Raw genomic sequence first — 25,574 nt, forward strand, 5'->3', positions numbered from 1 at the left:
GAGATCATCCGTTTTTTCATAGAAGCACAGAAGCTGTTTGCTCTGCCTTAAATTCTTTTAATCAGTTGTGTCTATGAGTGCATCTTTTAACTCTGATTTTTTCTAAAGGAATGAGAAATTATATGCAGTACTGTAAAAAAAAAAAAAAAAAGGAAAGAAAAGAAAAGAAAAGAAAAAACTTTTTTACCAAACATCATTGTTATGTAGAATCCACTTCTTTCTACTATTGGTAAGAGCAAAGCTTATTAACTTGAGGTTACTTTAAAAAAAAAAATCAGATGGATTCTTAAAAGATATTCAGCACGCAATTAATGTCCGATTAACATATCTCCTCTGTTTGGAGGAATAATAATCCCTGTCAACTTCTGCAAAAAGAAAATTATTCGATCTTTATTGTCGTGTTTGGCTAATCACGTACATGAAGTAATTCATTGATTATTGCCATGTTGGAAGAGAAATATGTGTTGAACACTCTACTTGGGATATGCAGAACAGAACAGAGTGAAAGAGCCCATAAATATGGTTCCTACTCCAATAACCTTTTAACTGACTAAGCTGGCTTTTCATAACTTGGTTGTCTGCAGCTTAAAAAGGTCAAAATTGTGCATGTTCAAAATTCATGCCAGAAAAACTCTTACTATATTTTTAAAACACTATACACTCTAAAATTATTAAAATTGTTAAATGTTAATTGCATGCATTTAATAAGCAGAAAATTAACATGCCACTTACTGCAATTCTCATGACAAACATTTTCAGATCTTTACTTGCTGAATTTTGTCATAGGTAAGAATTTAGCCCTATTTATTTCAATTACTTGATTTGCATCCCTCTACTTAAAGCACGCAATGTTTTAATTTATCATACAGATAGAAGTTGGATAGAATGACTTCAAAAACAATAGATAAAGTTTTCTTCACAAGCAAAAAAAAAAAAAACCACAAACTAGCGGCATATTCTGTCTGGGATATATACACGCTGTGTATTGCTACATATGTCAAACCGTCAAATGCAGGTGGTGTGAGCCTAGGCATGCTGGAAATGGAAACCCAACCTATGAATGACCATGTAATACCAGAGAAGTAATATGAGATGCATTGCTGCATTAGTACAACTGACTACAGTAGATTTTCCATCGGCTCTCTGCATGAAGGCTTTGTTTTCTGCCAGTTGTGCCCTACTTTTCTGCAGTTTTACTTACACTGTTTTGGCACACGGCTCCTTGCAGAAGACTTCCTATTTTCCTATGTACTCCTCATAGCATCTTGCAAAGAAGTCATCTTGCCCGAGACCACTCTCCTCCAGCAGAGTCTTTCGCTATGGAGGATGGTGCATGTGTAACATGGTATTTCCCTTTTCCGACAGGTGGTACTGGGCCACCATAGCCAACCAGGCTGACCTCAAGATCTCCAATTTACTTATCTCATCAAAGGACCTGAGTCTGTGTCATATTTCTGCTGAATATCATGTCCTTTCATCCCTATCCTCTAAGAGCAACTCTTTCACTTTTTTGCTTTGTTTTTTTTAAGCTCCACTTACAGGTGCTCCATGATTTTGTCTCTTTTTCCATGGGGGACTTGTAAGTGCCATTCTAGTTTACTACATTTCAGCTTCTGTAACAGACTCAATATCACAGCATGCATCTGATCTCAAAAAAGAGAGTTAAGAGTAGGTAATGTATCAATTTATTTCTTAGTTAAATATAAATACTTCCTCACATATGTGATGAATTGCAGGCTGCAGTCCTACATGGAATACATCTATATTACTGAAAATATTATTAACTGAAAGTAACTATACTTTCCTCTTCTCCAGAAAGAGAAAAAAACCCACAGTCTTGTCCAGAACTCAGTGATTCAAGAGTTATGAAGGTATAATGAAGATTTGGAGGGGTGAATTTTAACTGTATTTACCCACTTTGTTAATCTGACCACTTCCAAACACAGCAGTGTTTTAAGATTTTTCAACAACAAATCCTCTCTCACCTCAGGGGAAGTGAAAACCAGTGGTATTATTTTCAGCAGGGCTGCCTCTATATATAAACTCACCAGTCCAACATTCATATATACATAGATACATATAGTAGAGCCAGTCCCACCAGTGATGTAGTAGTCCTAACCATGAAGCCCAAACTGAGATTTGATACTGCGTTCAGTTTCGGTCCCCACTATACCAAAAAAATGTGGACAGGCTGGAGAGGGTCCAGAGAAGGGCCACCAAGATGATCAAAGGACTGGGAAGCCTGCCATATGAGGAAAGGCTGAGAGAACTGTGTTCAGCCTTGAGAAAAGAAGGCTTAAGGGAGACCTTATCACCACATTCCAGTATTTAAGGGGTGGCTACATAGAAGATGCAGACTCCCTTTTTACAAGGAGTCACATGGAAAAGATGAGGGGTAACCGGTACAAGTTACTCCTGGGGAGATTTTTGCTGGAGACAAGGGGAAAATTTTTCACAGTGAGAACAATCAGCCATTGGAATAATCTTCCCAGAGCAGTGGTGGATTCCCCATCATTGGACACTGCTAAGATTCAGCTGGGCAGGGTGCTGGGCTATCTTGTCTAGACCGTGCTTTTGCCAAGAAAGGCTGGACCAGATAATCCCTGCAGTCCCTTCCAACCTGGTATTCTATGATTCTATGATTTAAAATACCCCAAGCTCAGGGATCATTTAGATCCAAGAATATGATTTATCATCTTTTCAGAGAGTGAAATCTTGGAACTTTATTAAGCCTCAAATATAGGTCAGGACTATGAATCCAACCTCAATAGATTTCAAGAAATGAAGTTCAGAGACAGCTCTCCAGTTTGAGTTCATTGCTCTTCCTAACTGGATAATGTGTTTGGTCTTTACAGCTCACCATTGATACTCTTTAAAATGGAAACAGAAAATTGATACCTTCTTCCAGACCTGACTCCTATGATTACAGCTCGTGCTGCTTATAAGCAGCAGCTTCTCGAGACCGTTTAGCCCATCTTTTAAAGAGATGTCATATTTCTTTCTCAGCTTCCCCAACAGACATATATGGTGATCTACATCTGTGCAAAAGGTCCGCATACGTGCAGCAGATATGCCTGGGATTATTCTTCCTCCTCTCCCTGTTTTTTGACTGGTTGAAATTAAAAAGCGGAGTAACCAGCATCTAATATCAAATTCCTATTCCTGCTCTCTGATGGATCCACTACTGACTCTGTAGCCAACTTAGAAACTTTCAGGGGAGAATGAGCAGCTGCACTGGGACTAGTTTGGAAATGGATTGGGACTAGAGAGACTCTTGGCCTCATCTCCCAGTACCAGACCCAATACACAAGCAGGCAGAACAAACCCAAACCAAAAAAGGAAGTAAGCCAGGCCAGGAAAAGGACAGGAGAAGCATATCCAATCCCAGCAAGAATTCACAGCAGTGGTGGCAAAGTCTCAGTTTAATCCTAAAGATTAAATCCTGAAGTCATTCCTTACTTCTTGTTCATGGAAAACATTTGCTGACAGCAAAAATGCCCAAACAACTCTATTATTTGGGTGAGCAAAAATGAGTCCCTGCTGCATTTCTGTGCCACTTTACACATCTAGGATCCAACTAGGTCTTTTTTTGATGCTCTGGGCAGTTTGGTAACAGCTTATTTTTCATCCCGTTGCTCTGTACCTATGGGCTTTTACCAGTAACAGAAATTAAAATTGCTGCAGAAGCTTTTTCTCCTGGTATTTCCAGCTGCAGTGGTAGTAGTGAAAAATCTCCTAGGCTGACTGCTGTAGCATGATTTTCAGCCAATTCTGTGGGCTGTAGGGGTTAAGGGAATTCAGATAAGCCTATGAACTTGTATGCAGTTATCTGAATCTTACTTGCAAAGTTTTCAAGGTTCATCCATCATCATAATGGCTCCTGTGGGATGTTAGTGGACTCTGGGGAACATTAGCCATTTTCCCAATTTCATAACACTAGAACTGGTGAGTATTGTTAGATATTGTAAGACATCATTTGCCAGCCTAAAATGCGATGTTTACATAAATATGTCTGGAGCATAGAATATGTCCGAGGAACTAAACAAAAAATAACCGAGGGTTTTCAAAGAGCAGCTTAAATTCAGGGGTGAGCCAGGCAGTGAATTTTGACATGCTTTCTTAAATCTGTGTTTGTCTAAGTATGCTTATGGTCATGAAGAAAAAGCTGGGAGATTTCTGTGAAAAGACGCCCATATCTTAACATTCTTCCTAGAAGAATAAATAGCAAATTTCTGTGTATCCTGACGTGGAACTGCTATAAGAGCATTTGTAAAATTATCTTTGAAATGCTGGGTGTTGTTTCTCTTTTGCAATCTTTCAGTAGTATGTGCTCCCACCTAGGAAGGTTAATACAGGCATCTGTTTGCTCTTTTTAGATGTACTGATATATGAAAAGACTCTGTGTGGGAGATGGGCTTTTGTTTGTTTGTTTGTGTTTATTTTGGTGTGAGGGAGGTAAAGGCTATTTTAAAAACAGTGAGTTCCAAATGTGGTGTTCATTTACAAAACTGTTGCCGTGTTTCCTCTTCTTTGAAGCTCCAGGGTTTTTTACTTACCTGATTCTTTGTAGGTTTTACACTTTGCTGCAAATGTCACTTTTATTAACAACAACAAAAAAAACCCCAACAAAGAAACAAACAAAAAAACTAAAAAAAAAACTACAACGAAACCAGAAAAAGACAGTACTAACCACTTTGTCTTACATAAGAGAGAAAGCCATAGGTGCTGAAAAGGGGAAACTGCATAAGAGAGAGAAAGGAAAAGGAAGGGAAATGGATAGCTCTCAGTGATACTTCCAAACTTGAACCACTGTGCTTTTATTCCCAGTTGGTCATAGATACCAAAACCATAAATATGTAGATAAGGAAGTACGGACAGACGAGTTTTACCTATAAAATATGAGGCTATCCTTAAGTCCCTATCATGAGCTTTGAGTGCAGTGATACAAAAATGGATCTTTTTGTAGCACCTGAAGCAACCACTACCGAAGTGAGTGGGATCTGTACACTGACTTTAATCGGAGCTGCATCGGAGCCATGAGCCACACCAATTATGTTTCTCCTGGCAGCTAAACTGACATGCCTGTCTGCATAAAGGGCTCAAAAATTATGTCCTATCTTTGAAAACAACCCAACATTTTTGTATTCTGATCTTAACTGTAATGATGTTCCTTCACTGGGTTTGTATAGGAACAGAACATCAGCCAGAATATCATAATGCATCTGTACACGTGAATATTATTTTTCATTAAACATGTTAGCACAGGGATGTAAATTATTTGCACTTAACAAAAAACAATTTTACTCGTAGGTGTTATGGAGAGTTCAAATTTGTGAAGTGACAGTTTTCCTTAGTAAATATATTGAGTTGTGCATTTTTTCAAATAAGTTTGTTTTACAGAAATACAAATTATTGAATCTGCAGTGCTGTTTGGTTTGTTTTCAGTTGGATCATTTTGCAGATCCTGTTTAGGGTGCAGTGGTAGGACAACTAAATCAGCATACTGGAGAGGGCTGCAATGTGGTAAATGAGGCTTCCTGTGTAACTGGGTCTGATGCTAACAAACAGTAATATCAATCAGGCAGTTTCTTAAGACACAGATACAAAGGTAATAGGTATTAGCTGAAGTTTTTCTTGGTGAACACCCTGGAATACAATGTTGACCCATGCTCGCACATTAACAATGTCCATTCTTCCTCACACTTTGGCTACTTGAAAATCTTTTGATTTTTACATTTTTAACAACCTGTCTCTGAGCATCTCTAGTGCCAAACATAAACAGAGGTCCAGAGGAGAAAGACAAGGGTACTATCACAGAGTCTTTAACTAAATATATCCTTTTCTTCTTTTCAGAGGTGTGGAGAAATCTCATTTGATAGTCCTGACCAGAATGCCAAATGTGTTCGCATGCTAGGTAAGGGTAAGAGTCTTTTCCCCTTTTGATACAAATATGTGGAAGTATGTTTAATTGGGGATTTCTTCTCAAAAGTACATGACAATGACTGCAGTGATTCACAATGGCATTTAGATTGCTCATCCACGTGTAGTCCTCACTAACTTACTCTTTATGGTGAATTTTCAATTACTTAAATTATATATATATAATCCAGTAGGGCCCACCCACATCGATAAAAATAAGCTATAGCAACACTGTAATTGTAATCTCTGAGGTACTCAAGTCCAAAACTTATATTTGAAAGCTGAAAATCTATGTAATCAAGCCAGATTTTTAAAACCAGCCTGGGAAAAACGTGAACTTTTGCAGACTGCACACTGTTAATGTAAAGGAGCATTTATGTGCTTTGAAAAAAAATATTAATTTCACAACTACATATCAGATGCTTCTAGGTCAGACCTTCAGCTGCATCAATTAGCAAAATTTCAATCATTGTGATTTTACAGATTTGTGCCAGCATAGCGCTTTGCCCATCATTTGTAAAAATTAATATTAAGCAGAAGTGTCTATTCTTTGGAAACAATACAGGAATGTTCTGCTATGTTTCATTAATTTCTGTGACCAATTTTATTGTATTTGCTTGTTTCGTCTTCAATGCTACTACTGAAACATTAACAGTATGATTAGTATCACAGCGAAAGACAGGGAGTAAGCATCTAAAACCCTAAAAGATAATGTTTACTCAAAAAAAATAAATCACAGAACACTTGCAGGAGTAGGCTTTAAATACTGAAGACGTTTCACCTGCCAGAGTTGAGATGAATGTATGCTGTAAGTTAGAGCATTGCATCTAATAACACAAAGACTGAAATAGTCACAATTTTAAAAACTGCAACTGGCAATGTCTATGAACTTAATATCCATCTGGGTGCATAGCTGTGTTCTGTAATAACAGATTATGTGGTTTGTTGTTTATATTCATTAAATCCTATTGTCACAATAGACCATAATTGCTGCAGAGGAAATCTGTCATGCTTATAGTGCACAGATCCCAACAGATGAACTGACACAATGGGCCGTAATGATCTGTTACATCGATGATCCATGGTTAGAGGTTCTTAATGGAACAAGCTGACAGAAAATATACACTTGTGATCCTTTATCATGCCACTTACAATCTACAGCTTAAATACCACTGAGTTCATAATACTGTAGTTCTAAGGAAGTTATATCCATGGAAATGTCATTATCCATTAGGCAGGAAAAAAAAAAAAAAGCAGAGGGGCAGAAGGGTAGCTGAGAACAAAAAAATGACCTGAAGATGAAAGTCTCCTGCACAGGTTGGTCATTTTTATAACAAGTCAGTCCAAAAATGGGAGTTTGGCATCGTCCTTAATGCAAATGATTCTTCAGGAGCAGTGAGTAGAACAAGATCTTGTTTCCATTACATATATTCTTATCTATGTCTTGTAGTATAGGCATGTGCAAGAATGAGAACATATGCTGTGCTCTGTAAGCAAACTGCTAGGAATGTAAAAATGACTCCAAGGGGTCATGCCAAAGGTGAAACTGGCTCTCAGAGGTCACATCTCTTGTATTTAAAAATATTTCACCTGCTATTATTATTCTTCAGTGCCTCTAACAAATTAAGGACTGTAGTGTCATATATAATATTGGATACTACATTTGACCCCAAGGTATCCCAAATAACATACAGAGCTGAGGTTATTCTAAGTGCAAATTAATATCCCACAACTGGATCTGTAAGAGGTATTGGAAGTAGAAACTAGCATTATAGGGTTTCTCTGAGGGCAACTACTGGAGACAATCTCCACTGTCTTGGTTTATCACAGACGTGTGTGCGGTTCTGGTAGTGCTATAAAGACAGAGGGTGTCCATTCTGGTACCTCTCCTTTCATACGGAAGAGCAGGAGCCAGAAATCGTGCAACCTAAAAGGTCTAAGACTTTGTGCTGAATGCGTCATGTAGTGTCCAATTTCAGATTTTACAAGAGAATTGCATTTCCAAGAGAACAAAAGACAAAGTTTGTCACTGATCAATGCAAAGCTGACATTATAACATCTGTGGGTGTAACTAGTGAACAAAGCGCAACATGCCTTCGGAGAGGGACATCTTTCTTGACTGCACGGTCTTTGAAATGTGCTGAAACAGTCGTGCTGCCACTTACTGTAACAGTGACACAGTGCTGACAGAAATCTAGAGGGCAAATACCAGTAACTGCAAGAGGATAATTACTTAGTAAGAAAAGAAACACAGGAGTCTGGAGTACTGACTGCATTTTTTCAGGGATCTTGACGCAAGACTAGTCCATACTTGGAACTGTACATTATTGAGCAGCACTCTAAAATGGTAACAGCTAGTTTGGTCAGAAAAGATCTGTATCTGGGTTATACTACTAGTTTGGGGTTAGCTTCAAATTTAAACGTTTTTATGATTAACCCTAGGCTTGCTACTGTGAGTCCATGTTCGTTGAGGTAACATGGACTATGTGGATGAGGTTCTTTTACTACAAAGGTTGAGGAAGAGAGGTTTGCAGTGAAAATCTTATTCTATTCCTATCTTCCTGATGGAAAACAGTAAATAAAGAAATGCCTAAACACTTCCAATGGCTATAGTGAAAGTAGGTAACTTTTCAATGGACTGACTCGATATGGTTCAACCTGAGATTAAGAGCAAAAGAATCAGTTTAATGTGTCTTCTTTCAGCATTGAAGTGATGGATATTTATAATCCAAGTGTGAAAAATAACAACTAAATTACATGGTCATATAGCTGTGCTTCCTGAGGATAAAATAGATAATAACTGTGTGCTCTGCCCAGGATATGCTTATTATCAGTGTAATTATATGCACTAAAGTACTTACAGAAAACTATGTTCTCCCTCTTATGCTTTACATTATGCTTGTTTCTTTATGCTTCTATATGTTATACTAGTTAAAGCAACACAACTTTTCTAACTGTCACAGAAGAAAGTCAGTCAGCAGCTCACCTTAGTCTTTTGAAGACCAGTGTCGAGATCCTAAATCTATTGCAGATTTCCCGAGCCTGGCCTTGGCTAAGGCTTTAAACCTCCCTGCACGTCCATTGTCCTTTGAAAATTGGGAAGAGAAGTGCTTCATCACTTCTTAAAGAACAACAAGAATAAATTTATACGTACAATGAGAAGCTGAGTTACTCTAGTAATTCAAGTCATAAAAATACCACACTGTCAATAAAAGTCTGTTGTCACAGGTTTCTCTTGAATCTCCAAGCCTCTCCAGAGCCACCAGTAGCTCATCAGCATTTCAGTGCAAGGTAGAAAATTGGCATTGTTCTGCTTAATTGGAGCAGTTATGAAGTTAGTGAGGGCACTCGACCAAGACAAAATTGCTAGATAATGCTGAACTGTATGTCAAAAAGCTTTTGCCTTATGCTACATTCTGGAAGTTAGAACCCTGGGCTCCTCATGTCCTTTACTTATAATGATTTTGACTTTGAAAAACAATAGCTGGCACAAAAATTGAGCGTATAGCAGGGTACTCACTATGTGTTTATTAGTCCAGATATTTATATTATGAAGGACAGAAGGGAACTATCCCTCTCCCTAGAGCGCCCACTGCTATTTTCAATGGCACAACCTGTGGTTAATTTTTCCCATATGTAGACAGACAAATTCTGGGCTCAGACATGACACAATGTCGTATCATGCAGAGATAATTGGGTTAGTTTGCTGTGAAAATTGCTGGTTGGATGCCTAAGCTAATTAACTCTGCTGGGAAGAATTGCATACTAGCTCGGAAGAGTCCAAAGTTAAGGCAACTTAACCAATTCTCACATCTTAACTAGCTTATCCAAAGCTAACACAGTAACCTCTAGATGGCAAAGCACTGAGTTTTATGAATTTATCCTGGAAAGAATAAAGTTTGCCTATCGGGCTCTAGGATTCATACAGAAGGGAAAAGGTCTGCCAACTCGAAGAGAAACTTGATTGTATAGATAAATATCAGTTTATACAGAATAGACACATCCTTGTATTTGCTGTATTGAATGTAGGCAGCTGCACTCATCATAACACATACAAAATTAAATCATCTCATCAGTTTTAATCTGTTCAACCTTACTGATGACAGTGGAGCAAGGGGGATGGATGATAAAAGAAAATTATCTAGTTTGTTACTCCAGTAACCAGTCTTCCACCACCACAATTGGTCTTTAATCCTTACGGAAAGGCTGTCAGGTTTTGAAGAGGTCACATCTCTTGTTGTCCAATTCTGCTGTCTGCAGAGATTTTTCCAGGTGAAATGCGAATTACTCTCCTGAAGGAGCTACTTAGTAAGATGAAAACACGAGCCTTCCAGACGCCCCATGGCAAATGGCTGAGGTGCTTTCTTTTCATTATTGCAAATTCCACACAGACAGGAATAATGTGGGTGAGTTTTGTTTCCCTTTTGGTGTAGACTTAATCCTTGCAGAAGCAGACAGATGAATCCTTGTTTGGAATAAAAGCAGTTTCCTCACAAATAGCCATTTAAAATTCATCCAAGAAAAAAGCAATCCAAAATAAAAAAGGTGGGGGGAGGCCCTTTATTTTTTTCTTCCCCAGACTACTAGAACATGAGTTTGTTGCTTTGGGGCAACAAACTTTTCCGTATTCCTGCACAGAGATGTTCCCTTCCTCCCCCCCCCCCCCCCAAAAAAAAAGCTGCTTTGTGGCATACTTCCACCATTTATTACCTATGGAGAGTTATGGTTAAAGGAATCGGCATTTGGCCATGAAATGAGTTTCGCGGATCCTGCTTCAGTCTCGGTGGCTCTTTGCCCGCAGCAGAAAACCACCACACATTTGAACAGAGTTGGCAGCTGCAGCTTAAGAGAGAGAGACATTACTGGAATAACAACTGTGTTGAAAGGCAGGGCTGAGGGGCACTGGCGAGGCTGTGCCTGGCTGGCCTCCGCCTTACGTAACCCCACAACTCACCTTCACTGGGGAGGCAGGGACGGGGCAAGAAATCTGTTAAAATCTGCTCTGAGAAACCCAGTCGGGTAAATAGCCATATAACTTAGTGGGGAAAATAAATAGTGAAGAATAGTTAAACGCGTGAATTTGCCCCAAAGTGGAGAGAGAAAAAGAAACGAGGGAGCTGGTTGAATGGCTCTGCGCTGGTCAAACTTTGCAGAGCTTTCTGGAGCCCTCACTGACATCATCTGAAATGTGACCCTGTATCTCTCGCTCACGCAAAACTTCTGCTGAAACTGATAGGCGTGCCTGAGCAATGGCGTTCTAAATAGCCAAATATATGGACTATTTATATCCCGGTCATTCAAAGACTTACACGTGCACTTGACCTTATGCAGACTAAGTATTCTATCTGTGCAAATAACATGACAATAAGCATATGAATTAATCTTTGTAAAATAAAGCAATACGCTTATGGGAAAAAGGCCTAAAATCTAGAGTGACTAGCAAGAAATCTACATTCATGGCTATGCTGCACATCAGGATTAGTCAGAACTTCATAGCAGTGGGAGGGGGGAGGCTTAGGATGTCTGTTACAAAAAGATAGGTTTCTATTCCATGTGCAGCTTGCAACACAGGATGAAGGGAAGCAGGTTTTTTTCCACTATAAAGCAGTGGTATGAACGCATACAGAAAGATAAACGCTATGTCTCTTTTTGATATCTTGTTAACGTAGATAAATTCAAATCTAAACATATAAGCCCACGCTAGAAGCTTTTAACATGTATTTTGAACTGTAACTGCCAATGAAGATCTCTCTACAAGCAATTTATTCTGTTGAGAACAGTATGATGCAGATAAGAACTCTGGAACTGTAGTTCTTCCCCAATTGAGTAGACAAAAGGTAGAGATTTTAAATAACTTCTAATACTTTTTTTTTCTAATTTATCATTCCAGTATATTAACACACTTTAAAAATCAGACTCAACTCCTGATCTTTCAACTATGCTTGTAAACACTTTTAAAAATCGGTATATCTGTGACCCTGCCACCATCACAACAGAGGCTTATTGCTCCTTCATGTCACTTAAGACCTGCTCCCCCAGCTGACTGTCTCTTCCTGAAACGCAATACTTGCTAAATCTCACCTGTTTTCTCCAAGAATGCTCAGGATTTGTTTGCCGTAGCAGTAAAGAGGAGGCTAACGGCCTGGCACATTGCCCCATGCTTTATCTGGAAGGCCCCAGTCGAGGTGCCAGGCTGCCTACGTTTGAGCGTGGCTTGGAGACAGAAAGTGGCAAACCGGTGGGCACAAGGGTGCAATAGAGATTCCTTTCTCAAGGAGTTTACAGTGTACACACACCGTCATTGTACCACTTCATCACTGCGTTATGTTTTCGTGCTAAACAAGTAGGAACTCTTTGTCTTTACTATCGTGAGATTTGTATCCAAACCCACAAAGAACGTAAATATCAAATCCATCTTCTAGTTTCACGACTATTTGATTAATTTGGTTAAGAAACAATAAAAAAGATAAAATATATTGAAAAACCTGATGCCCTTTAGTATATTTTAAAGAGCAGTTCTCTAATACCATCCTATTATTTCAGTAATTTTGATTTAATTATTATTTTAGGTAATTATATAGCCTGGTAGCTGAGTGACAGTGACCACCTGTTTATCCTGTCCTGTCCTGTAAATCAGGTCAGACTAAAACCAGTCGTCGCGCAGAATTCTACCTTTCAGAAGGGTGCTGAAGGAGACACAAACTGGCCCGGGCATTTTGAGTAGGCATATAAAACACTTTTCTAAGTGTAATTTCTGGTTGGGTTTTTTTTTCTGTTGCTTAAATATTAACTTGAACCATATATAGTTTTATCTTATGTCTGAACTTGGTGCAGGAAAGAAATGGGAGTGTCAGGGGACTTAAAGGGCACACAATAATGAGGATTTCACAGCATCTATGTGATGTAAACACACCACAATGGCTTTGTCTAGAAGGAATAGTTACTGTGTTGCCCACATCTACAAAAGTCATTCATTGGGACCACAGGATCCAGCTGAGATACCAAAACTCAAGAGATTATTAAAAAGCCCCTTCTTCCCCAACTAAAAATACCCCAAACCCCTGACTTTTCAGCTTCTCTTTCTATCAAAAAGGCTTTTTGACTTTGCTGAGAGTCTCGCCACATAGCACATTTAGAAAAAACACAGGTTTGTAAATCCTATCCAGCAGTTGCACTCAAAGCATGGCTACAAATACTAGCAAATTTAGCGCAGTGCAAAGCCAAGAAGTACCCGGCTTTTGGTCCAAAGCATCCTGCAGAGAGAAGGATGGCATACTGCTGCCCATTTACGTAATAATCTAGTGAAAGTTTAAATTTCAAATTCTGGGCTTTCAATGCCCCTAAGTACTTAAAACCCACAGCACCCACTTTTTTCTTGCCCATGAAACTGAAGGCTGGGGTTGGGGTTAGGTGCTCTCTGTTCTGCCTATTGACCCTGCACAAAGAGAAATGCTGGGTATGGATCCAGGAGGATAACAAATAGGCCTATGACTTGCACCCCATCTGGGGGAGCACACACATGTAAGACATAAGACAAGGATAATCCTGAGTTTTGTTTCCCAGACGTTTCCTTTTATTTTTGGTTTGTTTTTTTTTTTTTTAACTAGGCACTTCTAGATAAAGCAGAGAAACAGTTGCTTGATTGATTTACTGAAGATGATCTCATATCTTATTTCATGGTATTTGTCACATGAGTTATTGCTGATCCCCTGTTGGAAAAAAGATTTCAAGTGCCTATTCAGTCTGCTGCCTCACAGTTTGATTTTTCCTCGTGCCTAACCTCGTGCCTAAACATGGACTGCATTCACGTAATTTCCCATCTTTTTTGTCCAAACTGTTATGAGTGGGATGCGTTCACCCAAAGTACTTGCTGTACAGAAAATTGCTGTGACTAACCATACTGCTGGAATAATGCTCTCTCAAAAAATGGGAAGGGGGGGGGGCAATTATTAAATCTATTAATGGGACCAAACTGGAGAAGAAAACGCTTATCCACAGTTTTACAGCCAACTATCCCTTAATGATGGCATAGGCATAATAAAATCTCCAGATATAAAATTTCCAAACTTAGTTTTAAGTAGTTCAAATTTATATGTTGTGGTTTGAGCTCATCTCTAGCAATTAATCTTTGTTTGTTTAATTATTACTTGGTGATACCTTGCAATTTCACAGTCTCTGCAATTTCCTATAGTTTACTTTGTAGCTCCCTTCAGTAAGCGTGATTTCTGTCTGAGAAAGCTTTCAAGCACTCAGTTCCTGGCTGTAAATGTTCATAAAATTCTCAGCTTAAGAATGTATTTTCCCATATTCTTCTCTGCTCTGTGTTGTAAAGGATGTCTCATTGTATTCTGGAGCTAAAATTTTTTGCTATTCTGAAATGTTGTTAATGATCTTACCATTCTTACTGAGAAGTGGGAGTACATTATTTGTAGGAATTTTTTTCACCTTTAGTATAAAAAAGAAAAACCCACAAAATCAAACACCTGCTTTTCTTTGGCCTTGCTAGCTGGGTAGCTAGCTTTCATGGCTTTAGCTTCCTTTTTCTTTTTTTTTTTCCTATATATAATAATTTCTAATGATAACCTGTTGTTTTCTTGGATGTCTCATACTTCTTAAAGCATTACGTTATCTCTTAGATCATCCCTTGATCACCAAACTACTTAAGCATATATTTACATATTTTCACTGAAGCCAAAAAATGCGTAGGCTGAAAAATGTTCCCGTGCCAGGGTCAGTCACAGTGTCTAGCATTGTGCACGCTCAAGCCCTGATCGAATCCAAATACTTGAGGCTCTGTCCTTATGAAATCATGGAGTGTGACTATGGATATTGGTAGTAAATGACAGGAACTCGATTTAGCAATAAGAAACAGAATTTCTGAATCTCAAATAGCCATGTCAAGAGATGACTGTACTTCTTACAGAAAAGTTCAGAGAGTGCTCCTACTGGATTTCCCTTATAGGGCATTCCTCTCACTCTGCAGATTAAATAATGCTGAAGATGGGATGTGATTCATCTCACAGAATGTCTGTAAACATCTGTAAAAAATATTTTTTTAAAAATCTACAGCCACCATCTAACCTTCCCTTTTGTACTTGGAAAGAATGAGAAAGAGGTACTTCCTTAAGACTCAGCTCATTGCAAAATAGATGTCTAAAACTGGCCCGAGGAACCCTACTCAGAGGATACCTATTTTTCCCTGTTGACTGCTAAGAAAGCTGAAGGGTGGATGCGAGCAGTTGGAGGAGATTAATCTTACTCCTGGAGTACAGGCACTACTTTTCTTGGTGTTCAAAACTCTAAAATTTAACATATGGGGGATAACAGAGAATCAGGCTTATCAACCTCATCTGTAAGATAATTTATTGGGTTTTAATGTAAAAGCAGTTTCTAAGTTTCCAGCATATTTGTAGTGATGCAGATAGAAAATTGTTTTTATTAATTGAATTCATTTCCTCATTCCCTTTGTGAAGTCTTAATTTCTCGTTCTCTTGCCCTGTGACATAGCTGCAGGACCTTTTCTGACATCTGAATACCTCCTGAATTTTAGTTGAATAAAGTAAATTGAAAGCATGATAAAAGATTTTTCAGATGCTCAACGGGTCCAGATTGGCCTGATGATCACACTGTCCTGTGGGTAGAAAATTTGACTGTATCATGGAATGTTTGGATATGAAGACTAAATTCAGCCATTAATATGTGAAATATGGTTTTTCATTATTATAACATTTTAAATATTCATTTAATCTCATGGTAAAACGTTTAAGGATTGTACGCTATAGCCTCTCCTTGTAAAGCGTTTGTCTACATTAGTGTTTTAGGTCAGATCAGGAATGTGTTTTTGAGATGCTATCCCAAGTTACTGCAAACTTTGGTTTGCATTATGGAGCAGTCTCAGAATAGACAAACCAGATTATTTTCACATGAAATAGAGCAAGCCATGTGCTCTGGGAGCACCTCCAGTGCTTTCTAGCTGCTACTAGACATTTAGTCCGTGGAAATATGTTAGAAGTAGTCCAAACCAAATCCTCCAAAGCATATACAGTGCAGACATTGGGTCCTCAGCAGTGGCTGTTTAACTCCACCAATCTGCTCTTCTTGTGCTACATGCTCTTGTGAACCCCACCAGAGTCAACACCAGTTGTGACTTCAACCCAACAGCTGATCTAACACGCAGATTTCTGTACCCGCACATTGCCTTCAGGACTACGCAGCTCAGTTCAGGTTTAACTGAGGATGCATGGGTTGTAGATAAATTTTAATTTATGACAGTTTGTAAGTGAGTGTTTTCCTGGATATTATTTGCCTACTTCCAGTACGCGTGCCATCAATTTTTGCATGTAACCTAAAACTTTATCGGGCATTTGTCTTATACTCTGAAATGAGGACAGGTTTATGGGGAACTGCGAATATGATTTAGTCCAATGTGAAATATTATCCGTTTTGAAACTTAAGATAAAACGCATTTTAACTCCAGGTCAGGATTTCACACTGAGTTTATAGATTAATACAGAGCAAACTTAATTTAACATTTAATTCAAAGGAATTATTAATATTCCAGAGCTTTGTTTATTGACATACAATAGTGAGATCTTCACATTTTATTCACGCATGTACAATACAAATTAATATTGTCATATCTTTTGGGTGAGTGCTAATGACAGTAGCTCAGAAATACTGGCGTCATAAACTTTATTAGTAGACATTTCTTAGAACAAAGCAAGAATTAATGGCCTGGAATTGACTTCACCTGAAAATAGTGTAATAAACTGACATCAGAATTATATAACATTATCATAACAAGAAACATATGACCATGCTGACAGAAGAAGACATAATTTTCAGTGTCTTTCAGCCAGTTAGATAACGGTATGTAAAGACAGCCCATACAGTACTTCTGCCTTGTTGTTGGTTTTGCTACTAAATACTGTATGAAATCTTGAACATCATCTTAAAAAGAAGCCTGTGTATTGAAGAGGGTAGATTTAAAATAGATACTAGGAAGAAATTTTTCACTCTAAGGGTGGTGAGGCACTGGAACAGGTTGCCCAGAGAAGTTGTGGATGCCCCATCCCTGGAAGTGTTCAAGGCCAGGCTGGATGGGGCTTTGAGCAACCTGGTCTAGTGGGAGGTGTCCCTGCCCATAGCAGGGGGGTTGGGACTCCATGATCTTCATGGTCCCTTCCAACATAAACCATTCTATGATTCTATGATTTTCAGCCCATGAGCTTTATTTCAGGTTTATACAAAAGTAGGAAGACAAATTTATGGTTAAGGTACCTGACAGGGCACTTTGTCAAGTGCCAGAATGGGCTCTGGCACTTTGATCACTGAGACAGGATTTTGTCAACAGACAGGTCATTGCTTGTCTAAGAAAAAGATGGAAATTTTACCTCCCTCAGCTCTAACTGCCTTGCAAATATTTTCTAATGGAATCTAATTTCTTTATCTATTGGTTTCCAGCATTTTAAATTTACAGATTCGGGTCAGTATCTGCCATACAATAAAATCATGGTTAAACTGGTATTATTTTACTTTGCTTTGGAAACCTCAAATAGGATTGCCAAAACACCCAGCCATTCTGTGAATATTCAATTAAAATCACCACGAGATTGCTCCTGTGGAAGGAGTTGTGAGTATGTGAAAGTAAGCTAAGGGGTAGCATAAATTATTTGAGTCACCGGTTAGTAGCTACATGATGTAGCAACAACAGCAGTCACTGACAGAGCTCTGTTGGAAAGGGAAGATGAATGGCACATGCTCCATTGTAATTTAGTGCTATCAGCAGAGAGCGTAACAACTGGTTTAATCAGAGGTAATAATACGTCCAGGGAGCTACTTCTTCCAAGGAGCAAGTGCAATTGCTGTCATTGTACATTTGTCCTAGAGGGCTCTTTAGGCAAGTGCATGTCATAATATTTTAGGAGTCAAAAGAATCCACGTTCATATGACTTTCATTATCAACATATTTCCCTTTTCTTAAAAAGAAGGAATGGAAGCGTCATAAATCATGATGTCTAATCTCATTTATTTTCTGTTGTTTGAGAACAACACTCAGGGCTTTTGAAGTCTGCGTATTATTTGTTTCACGGGGAAAAATGACATTATAATAACCCTCAGAACAGCTTAGAGAGAAAATTTTGTTGGTTTTGGATATTTTTATTTTAATCCAATCCAGTTTCTCTGTGCCATGAAGGAATCTGTGTTTGGTTTAGGCAGAACCATCTTAGATACCACAGTTGCTTCAAATTGTGCAGCTCATTGAGACAAAACAAAAAGTCTCTTGATAATTGATGACTGAATAAACAAAGAGGAAACTGGAGGCAGATGTGTGCTGGAAAGCTTTCTGAAATCCTAGGACAGGATGGGGGAGAGTTTGATTTTTATTTTAATCAGAAGCCCCACAATTCTCTCTTCACCCTGAACATTTCCTACTTGACATTTTTTGTTCTTAATCTTTGTTGGGGGAGGGCGTCGCTGATGTTTAATTTTAAGTGAATTTCCAGTAGTAAATCTAGAAAGGTTTTAGGCTGGCAATCGTGCAGCCTCAAGCCCTCCCTCTGCAAAACAGGCTCTGAAGAGGGAACAGCACAAATCCCTCTAACACTGTCCTGCCAGAAAGCTTCTTCCTCGACATGGAAAGATCATCTGCAAGAATTACTAAGCTACTAGCACCTTTGTCCATCTGTTTTTTATATTCTTGCTGAAGCTGCCTCAAGAGTAACAAGATGTGCTGCAGGATCCCTTATTATGGACACATTTAACTCCCTCAGTAGGAGCTACACCAGAAGTACGGGTTCATATAGGCAGAGCCCATCATTCTGCTCCTGTCTTTATTTCTCCCGCCGCTATGCCTGCTTCTCTTCTACTCTAAAACCTGCCTGCCATTGATAACAAGTATGCATCTAAGCTGGCTGGAGGAAGAGTTCCTTCAGAAATGTTTGACAATAATTGTCTTCCTGAAATTAGATCCTGTAATTACATTTCAGTAAAAGACAAAAACTTGAGACCCAAATCCAATAATTTTTAGCAGAAAACCTTTGGCCAGTAACAAGCTTTAGATTCAGAAAAGCTGTTGCAGCATTTTACAGGCACGGTCATTGAAGGTCTTTACACTTCAGTCTTTTATGTGGGATGTGCATCACTGTGTGTCTCACTGAGTTACTCCAGCGTATGACAGGAGTCCCTGGTGACACCTCACAGCAGGTTCAGCTTGGCTGAGTAACCTCAGTCACAGAGGAGAACGGGATAATGAGACAGACGCACTAAGGCTCACCTGAGGAATTCCTACAGCATCTCTGAATCCAATATTTCCAGATGGAAATGGAAACTTTGTCTTTGGGAGAAAATGAGCACTAAATTGCTCTGACAAATAGAAACAATACCTGTGGAATTCAGAAAATTTTTGATAAAAATATTTTCTGGCCAAAAGTCCAGTTTTCTACCATGTTTCTTGATTGAGCTTATTCACTTAGAGCCAATAAGTAAGATCTCTAGCCAAATGCAGTGACCCTGCTTTATGGTAGTAACTTACCTGACGTAAAGTAAGATGGAGCTGGGTTAACACACGGACGTGGATGACATAATGGGAGTGATGGAGCTGATGTGGAAAGTGCCTATGTCAACTGTAGATCAGTGCTATTGTGTAGCTTGTGAGAGTGTCTGATGGAGGGAGGAGCTGTCTGCTTGACAAGATATAAAACTCTGCTCCTAATGCCCCCTGTTCACCGATGATCCTGTGGCATCTCTTTCGTAAGAGCAGTTATTACACTACTCTAAAAAAGTACTTCTTCAGTTGTAAAATAAGTTGGTCTTTTATTCCCTTGATTTAATTGTTGGCGCACTGTGTAGCAACACATTGCTCTAAATTGGATTTAATTAGACAAGGCATGAGAATGAAGGAGGGGTTTAGTCATCCTCCCTCCGTTTCAGGTTGGCCAATGCAACACCTGCTCCCACGTTCCAGGCTGCTTTCTCCCATGAGTGCTGGTGCACAAACAGTTGCCAGTTACCCGTTGACTATAACAAAAAAAAAAAACCAACCCAAACACAAAAACAAACTCACCTGTTTTTAATCAAGTTTCCCAAAGCCAGGCGATCAAAATCAGTGCATCTGTCTACATCTGTAGTTTTTTCTCTACATTTTCCCTGCCTTCATAAAGCTACCATAAAGTGTTGGCTGGTGTGTAATGTAAGGCTTTGCAGCAACTTATTTGTAATTTCTCCTAGGCAAAATATCACAGCAATTTGTGTCTGAGTCTCAGCATGCCTGAGAAGTGCAAATGTCAATTCAAAGGGGGAACTCAAATATGTATCCACTAAATAAAGTAGCAACACTGGAACAGGGAATTGGCAGGTTCTGTCTTCTTTAGTTATTAAGTATTGAAACAGTCACTCTAGTCCCAGCGGGGCTTTGAAAGCATCTGGATACAGCTTATCAGCCAATTAGAAGAAGAATATGAACAAACTAATGACAAACAGTCCCTGTTCACTTGAGGACTCTCACTGTTGCATTTGATTTGGCTCACAAGCACCTGACCAACTGTTAAACCACAGAGAGCTACTGTAAACCTAGTTTAAATTAAAAAAATCTTAAATATAAAACTGACCTTAAAAGGCAAAAACAAATTACATTTTAAAATTACAGCATAATCTGCTCCAATTAAAATCCCACACTGCTGAAGAAGCATTCCTACACTCCTTTCAACCAGGAATCCCCACAAAAGTCACGTAACAAAGTCCAAGAGCAGACTGTGAAGCATAGCCAAGATCCCCGTTCTTCCTCACCCTAGGCGAATGTCATAACCATTGCACTATAAAGCCATTTCGCTCTTGCAGACACATACACAACGAACCTTGAATTCTTTTCTGCATGGATAGGCTGTTCCTGCTCAGTGCACCTAACGCTGCAGGCAAGGCATTCTGCTGGGAGCTATAGGCTGTGGAAGAAGCATCCCCCCTAGCAGACAATGATATTCGATCTGTGTCCCCCACCCCCCAATTTTACAGGCAACCCATGCAAACGCTAAATTGCTATATGAATTCCAGGTGTATTCTTATCGTTATATAGAGAAAATGCACTTCTTTTTTCTCCTGGTCTTATTTTGCAATGGTCACCACTAGAGCTTGCGATGAGCTGCACCCTGTACCTGGCACATGCTGAGAACGCCGACTGGCGTGAACACAAGGGGACCCTAGCAGATGAAAGCTTCATATCTGGATGCGAATAGGATGGAAACATGAAAGCAGCAGCGGCTTGAGCTCTGCCCCAGTCTGAGGTGCTTTTGAGCATGCTCACACTTAGATCTTTCGGACACTGACTGGCTTTTAAGGTTAAAAAGCAAGCAAGCAAAGCAAGAAATTTACAACTGGCACAGTGGTGAAGCACTGTCAGTGTTAAACAAAAGCTAAGTGGGAGCTTTCAGGGTCTTACCCTTGGAGTTAAGCACAAAATCCTATTTGGAATTCCTAAATCCCGTTTCAGGAACATTTTTTGGATCTAGTCCTTAACATCTTGATGACCTATGCCATGTTCTCGCTTTCAGTAAGAAACAGAGACTGATAGGTCTCATCTGTAATATCCATGCGTAGCAGCTGTAGGCTGCTTCTAATCATGAACATTCTTTAATTATTAATAAAAGTTTTATTAGCCATGAGTCAAAAGCTTCTCTTTTTCTGGCAAAGGGCTGGGAAGATAATTTTTCTTTCTAACAGTAGATGTTTTTAAAGCAATAACCCAACATTTAAACCAGACTTAAATATATTAAATGCAAATCCCCAGATAATTAGCACATTATATAGCTAAGTTGCTAAATACATAATATATCAAATAGCTATTTCTATTAAAGAATATCCCAAACAATTCTGTAATGAATTCATGCCTTGTTTTTCTGCTTTATAGAGACTGTTCTTATTCTAACACAGTACAAGATGTTACTGTACAAACTTCATTCATGTTACCTTCTAATCTATTCTTAGGAAGCATTTTAATGATAACACCTGTTGTTCTAATAACAATTCTCTGTCTTTATTGCTTATGGGATCTAAGGCTAATCAGAAATGTAATGCCTCACTGTGTTTGAGAGTGATTGATTCCAGTACATAAAAGACAATTTTTTTCCCAGTGCAAGACATTTCTGTCTTTGTACTTTGCAACTACTGGCATTAACAAGAGCCTGGAATGAAATCAGTGCAAATCAGAAATATGCACTGAAGATTTCCTATATGTATTTGCTGCTTTGTCTCTCACAGGCCAGAGTGCCCCTGCATTCCCCAGCTACATTATCACACACTAGAAAGGAGAAAGTGCAATGAATGCAGTTGGTTTATTCCCCCCAGGAGTTCCCTCTGGTAGACTATGTCAAAGTACTCCCAGCCGTCAGTCTGTCAGGTCTGCTCGGATGTTTTGGAAGACAGCGTGCTCTGAATGGGAATGTAACAATAGCAGGCTGATTTTTCAGCAGCCAGCACTGATAACTCTGATAAACAGTCTTCTTGAGGTAAGAAGTGACGCATATCAGAGGTTCCTGCCTTAGACGCCAAGGTTATTCGTCATGTAATTGGATATTGTTGGAGAAAACCATAATTATCCCAGATTTAAAGGCATAAGGCCATCTAGTTGATAATATGTGGTCAAAGATAATCATTCGCTGCTGAATCCACTTTCATCTTTCCTATTCATTTGCTTTTAAGAGACGTGACTTAACCAGGTCGTACTTAAACAAAGCTGTGACTTACTGGCTTCGTGATTATTGTTAAATTATAGACTTGGCGCTCTTGGAATTTCATTGCTGTGGTAGGGTAAAACTTAGACTCTGCTAATTCAGATGTCTAGGAAGTTATCTGTTGACGAAAGTGAGGAACACAGACATCCCCCAGCAGATGCGTAGCTCGAGCTCGAGCTCCAGCCAGCAGAGAGCAGCTGTAGTGAATATCTGCTATCGCTGTCAAGTTCTGCCTACACGTCAGCCTATTTCACCCTTCAAGTGCAATAAAAATTCCAGCTGATGTACAGGTGGGGTCTGTCGTTACCTGTGCCTGAATTCGCCGCTTTCAGCTGACTCTGGGCTGCCCAAATGGTGGAAAACCTCACAAGACCCCGGCAGTCTGCTCCTCCTGTCCTCACTTACCTCCTGTCCCTGCTTCTGCTCTCTGGCTGCTCAGCTGTCCCTCTGCTGAAATTGTGTTACAGCTGGGTCCCAGCAGTCCTAATCGTCCCCTTGGAACTGTAATGAGAGTTTTTATCACATCGCCCATTGACTGACCCAAGAGATTCTAGGAAGTAGCTGGCTCAGCCTCCCCAGTGTGCTGTGCTGAGGCAATTAGTCATCTGGGGGGCTATCTCCTGCTTCCAGGAAGTCAAGGACTATCACATCACAACAGGTTTTAGCTCCTGCCCCCAGGGAAACAAACACATGAAAGCTTACAAAGTCATACCAAACAAAGTAATTCCTCTGGCTTGGGCCAGCTGCAGATCCCAGCAGCCTTCTCCCTCACATCTCTTGGCACCAGAAAATTGATGTACCGCTCCTCCTTCAGTGCTTTGCTCAATGGTGTGATAGGAAGTCAGATTCCCTACCCTGCTCTCTCTCTCTTTCACATGCTAACGCGCACTTTTGTGTTTCTTATTATAAACATTCCCAAACCACCCATATAAGCATTACAAAACCTTCATGTAAATACTACACGCTACCTTTAAAAACAGATTTTTGTTTGACCGGTCTTTTGGTTGCTCATTTACTTTTTCATATTCTTAGCATGGCAACCATACATTACAATACGTTCTTCCCTAAAGGCTGCACAAATAAATGAGGTTTTGGCTTTTCTCCAGATATTTTCCCATTGTTAACAGGAATATCTGTTTTTAGACCCTTTCCCGTTTTTCCGTAAAGGTAGCCTTATCTTCTTGATCCATCAGTAACAGTTCGTTACCGATGTGGAACTCAGACTCTTTGAGGTAGCCTTTCCTGTAATTACTGTTTCTGTCATTAATTGTCCCCTGAAACTTGGGCTATATAAATGGAATTTGAGGTAATTCCTTAGGCTTATAGGCGGAAAAAAAAATCTACCGGAGTTCCTTGGAGGTATTTAATTTTGTTGTCTTATCATTATGGAATAACTGTTAATGTTTGTAAGCTCTTTTCCCATGATAGGCTGCATATGGAAATAGATAACCCTGGCTGAAGCTCTAGATTGTTTTTGGTGAGTGAAGTGGGAAAAAGTTTGTAAGAGACTGGTACTGAGCCAACATATCAAGACTCATATAGATCCTAGGCTTGTTTAGTCCTGTTTTATGCATAGATCCAACATATTTTCATGCATATTTTTTCATGCGTAGTTCCAACATATTAAATAAATTTACAAAATAAATTGTGTAAATTTATAGTAAAAAAATCTTAGTTCTGAAACCTTTGACTCTATTCTCTGACTCCATTAAATTACTGCTTAAAAAGAAATTTCATCTAGGATGAGGAAAGAAGGCAGGAGGCAATAAGTAATAGAAAGGCACTGGAAGAAGTGTCTGAAGAGTACAGATGAGGGATTTCAGCTCTAAGCAAGGAATTTAAATTGCACAATACTGAGAGTGGTAAATTCTCTTCACAGATAGCACATAGCATCACCAGGGGAGCAGTGCACTTTCTCCTTGCCTCTTTTGTACCTTTCTATGTCCACAGTAAGAATGTTTCTATCTGAGGCTTCCTAACAGTCTACAGAATGACACAGGCATCTTTTCAGCTCATAGTATAGCAATGTAAATACCTTACATGAATCAAATGAGCTGTTTCTGTTGGTTATCTAGAAGGAATGACAAGCTCAAGAGTTTCCTCCTCTGTGAGGAGGAATAATAATAATCATAGAAGGTAATAAGACTCTGAGAGGGCTCAAACGTACGAAGAATCAGATGTCCCAAGACACTTATCACTTGTCCGCTCAAAACCTTCTGATGCCCTTGTACTGAGCAGACATGTTTAAAACCACCATGTTCTGAGTATAGAATAACTAAGGGAATTTTAAAACACTTTATTGCAACTGGTGTCCATCCTTTATTTTTAAAAATTTTCCACGGGTAATTCAGCCAGAGGCACAGAGAGGGAGTTGCACATTGCCTAATATTTATGGTTTTAATTCTCAGTGTCCCACACGTGCTAATTCTCAGTGTCCCACACGTGTATGTGGGAGTGGGTGTGTTTGCCTTGTCTTTCTATGTCTGCACGCACACCTACTCCACGTACACAAGCATTAGTGGGAGTGGTTGTTTTCTAGAAAACACACACTGCTCATTGTGCAGTACTAAGCAAAGGCAATGTGTATGTAAAAGGCATTTTACACGGTATAATAGAGAAAAATCACTAAATTGGACATACTCAGTGAATGCAGAGAATATTCCATGACATGGGAGGAATTAGTCCAGCCAAGAAACATGATACCACATATTCAAAAAGGAAATTTGGCTCTTTAAGGAACGAGCTCAGCTATTATATCTTTTCCATCATAACTTAAAACCTCGGGCTATGATTTTATGATACCAACCTGCAATATATTAAAAAGATATCCTTCTTATTCAGATGATACTTATTCATTAGTTCCTGAAAATCAGTTCATTTTGGATGCTTCTAACCGGATTGACTGGAACCAGGATACCCAAATCAGCAGTC

General features: G+C 39.2%; 1 protein-coding gene across 1 annotated transcript in view; it reads left to right on the forward strand.

The window, feature by feature from the left end:
• The window catches only part of PDE7B (phosphodiesterase 7B), a 176,016-nt gene that overhangs the window by 54,883 nt on the left and 95,559 nt on the right, over positions 1 to 25,574 (forward strand). The window contains exon 2 of the mRNA XM_009882281.1: positions 5,854 to 5,914. Coding sequence (XP_009880583.1) covers positions 5,854 to 5,914 — 61 coding nt within the window. The remainder of the gene's footprint in view (positions 1 to 5,853; positions 5,915 to 25,574) is intronic.

The sequence above is a fragment of the Charadrius vociferus genome, unplaced genomic scaffold (assembly GCF_000708025.1).
Source record: "Charadrius vociferus isolate BGI_N301 unplaced genomic scaffold, ASM70802v2 scaffold13, whole genome shotgun sequence".
NCBI classification, from domain to species: Eukaryota; Metazoa; Chordata; class Aves; order Charadriiformes; family Charadriidae; genus Charadrius; species Charadrius vociferus.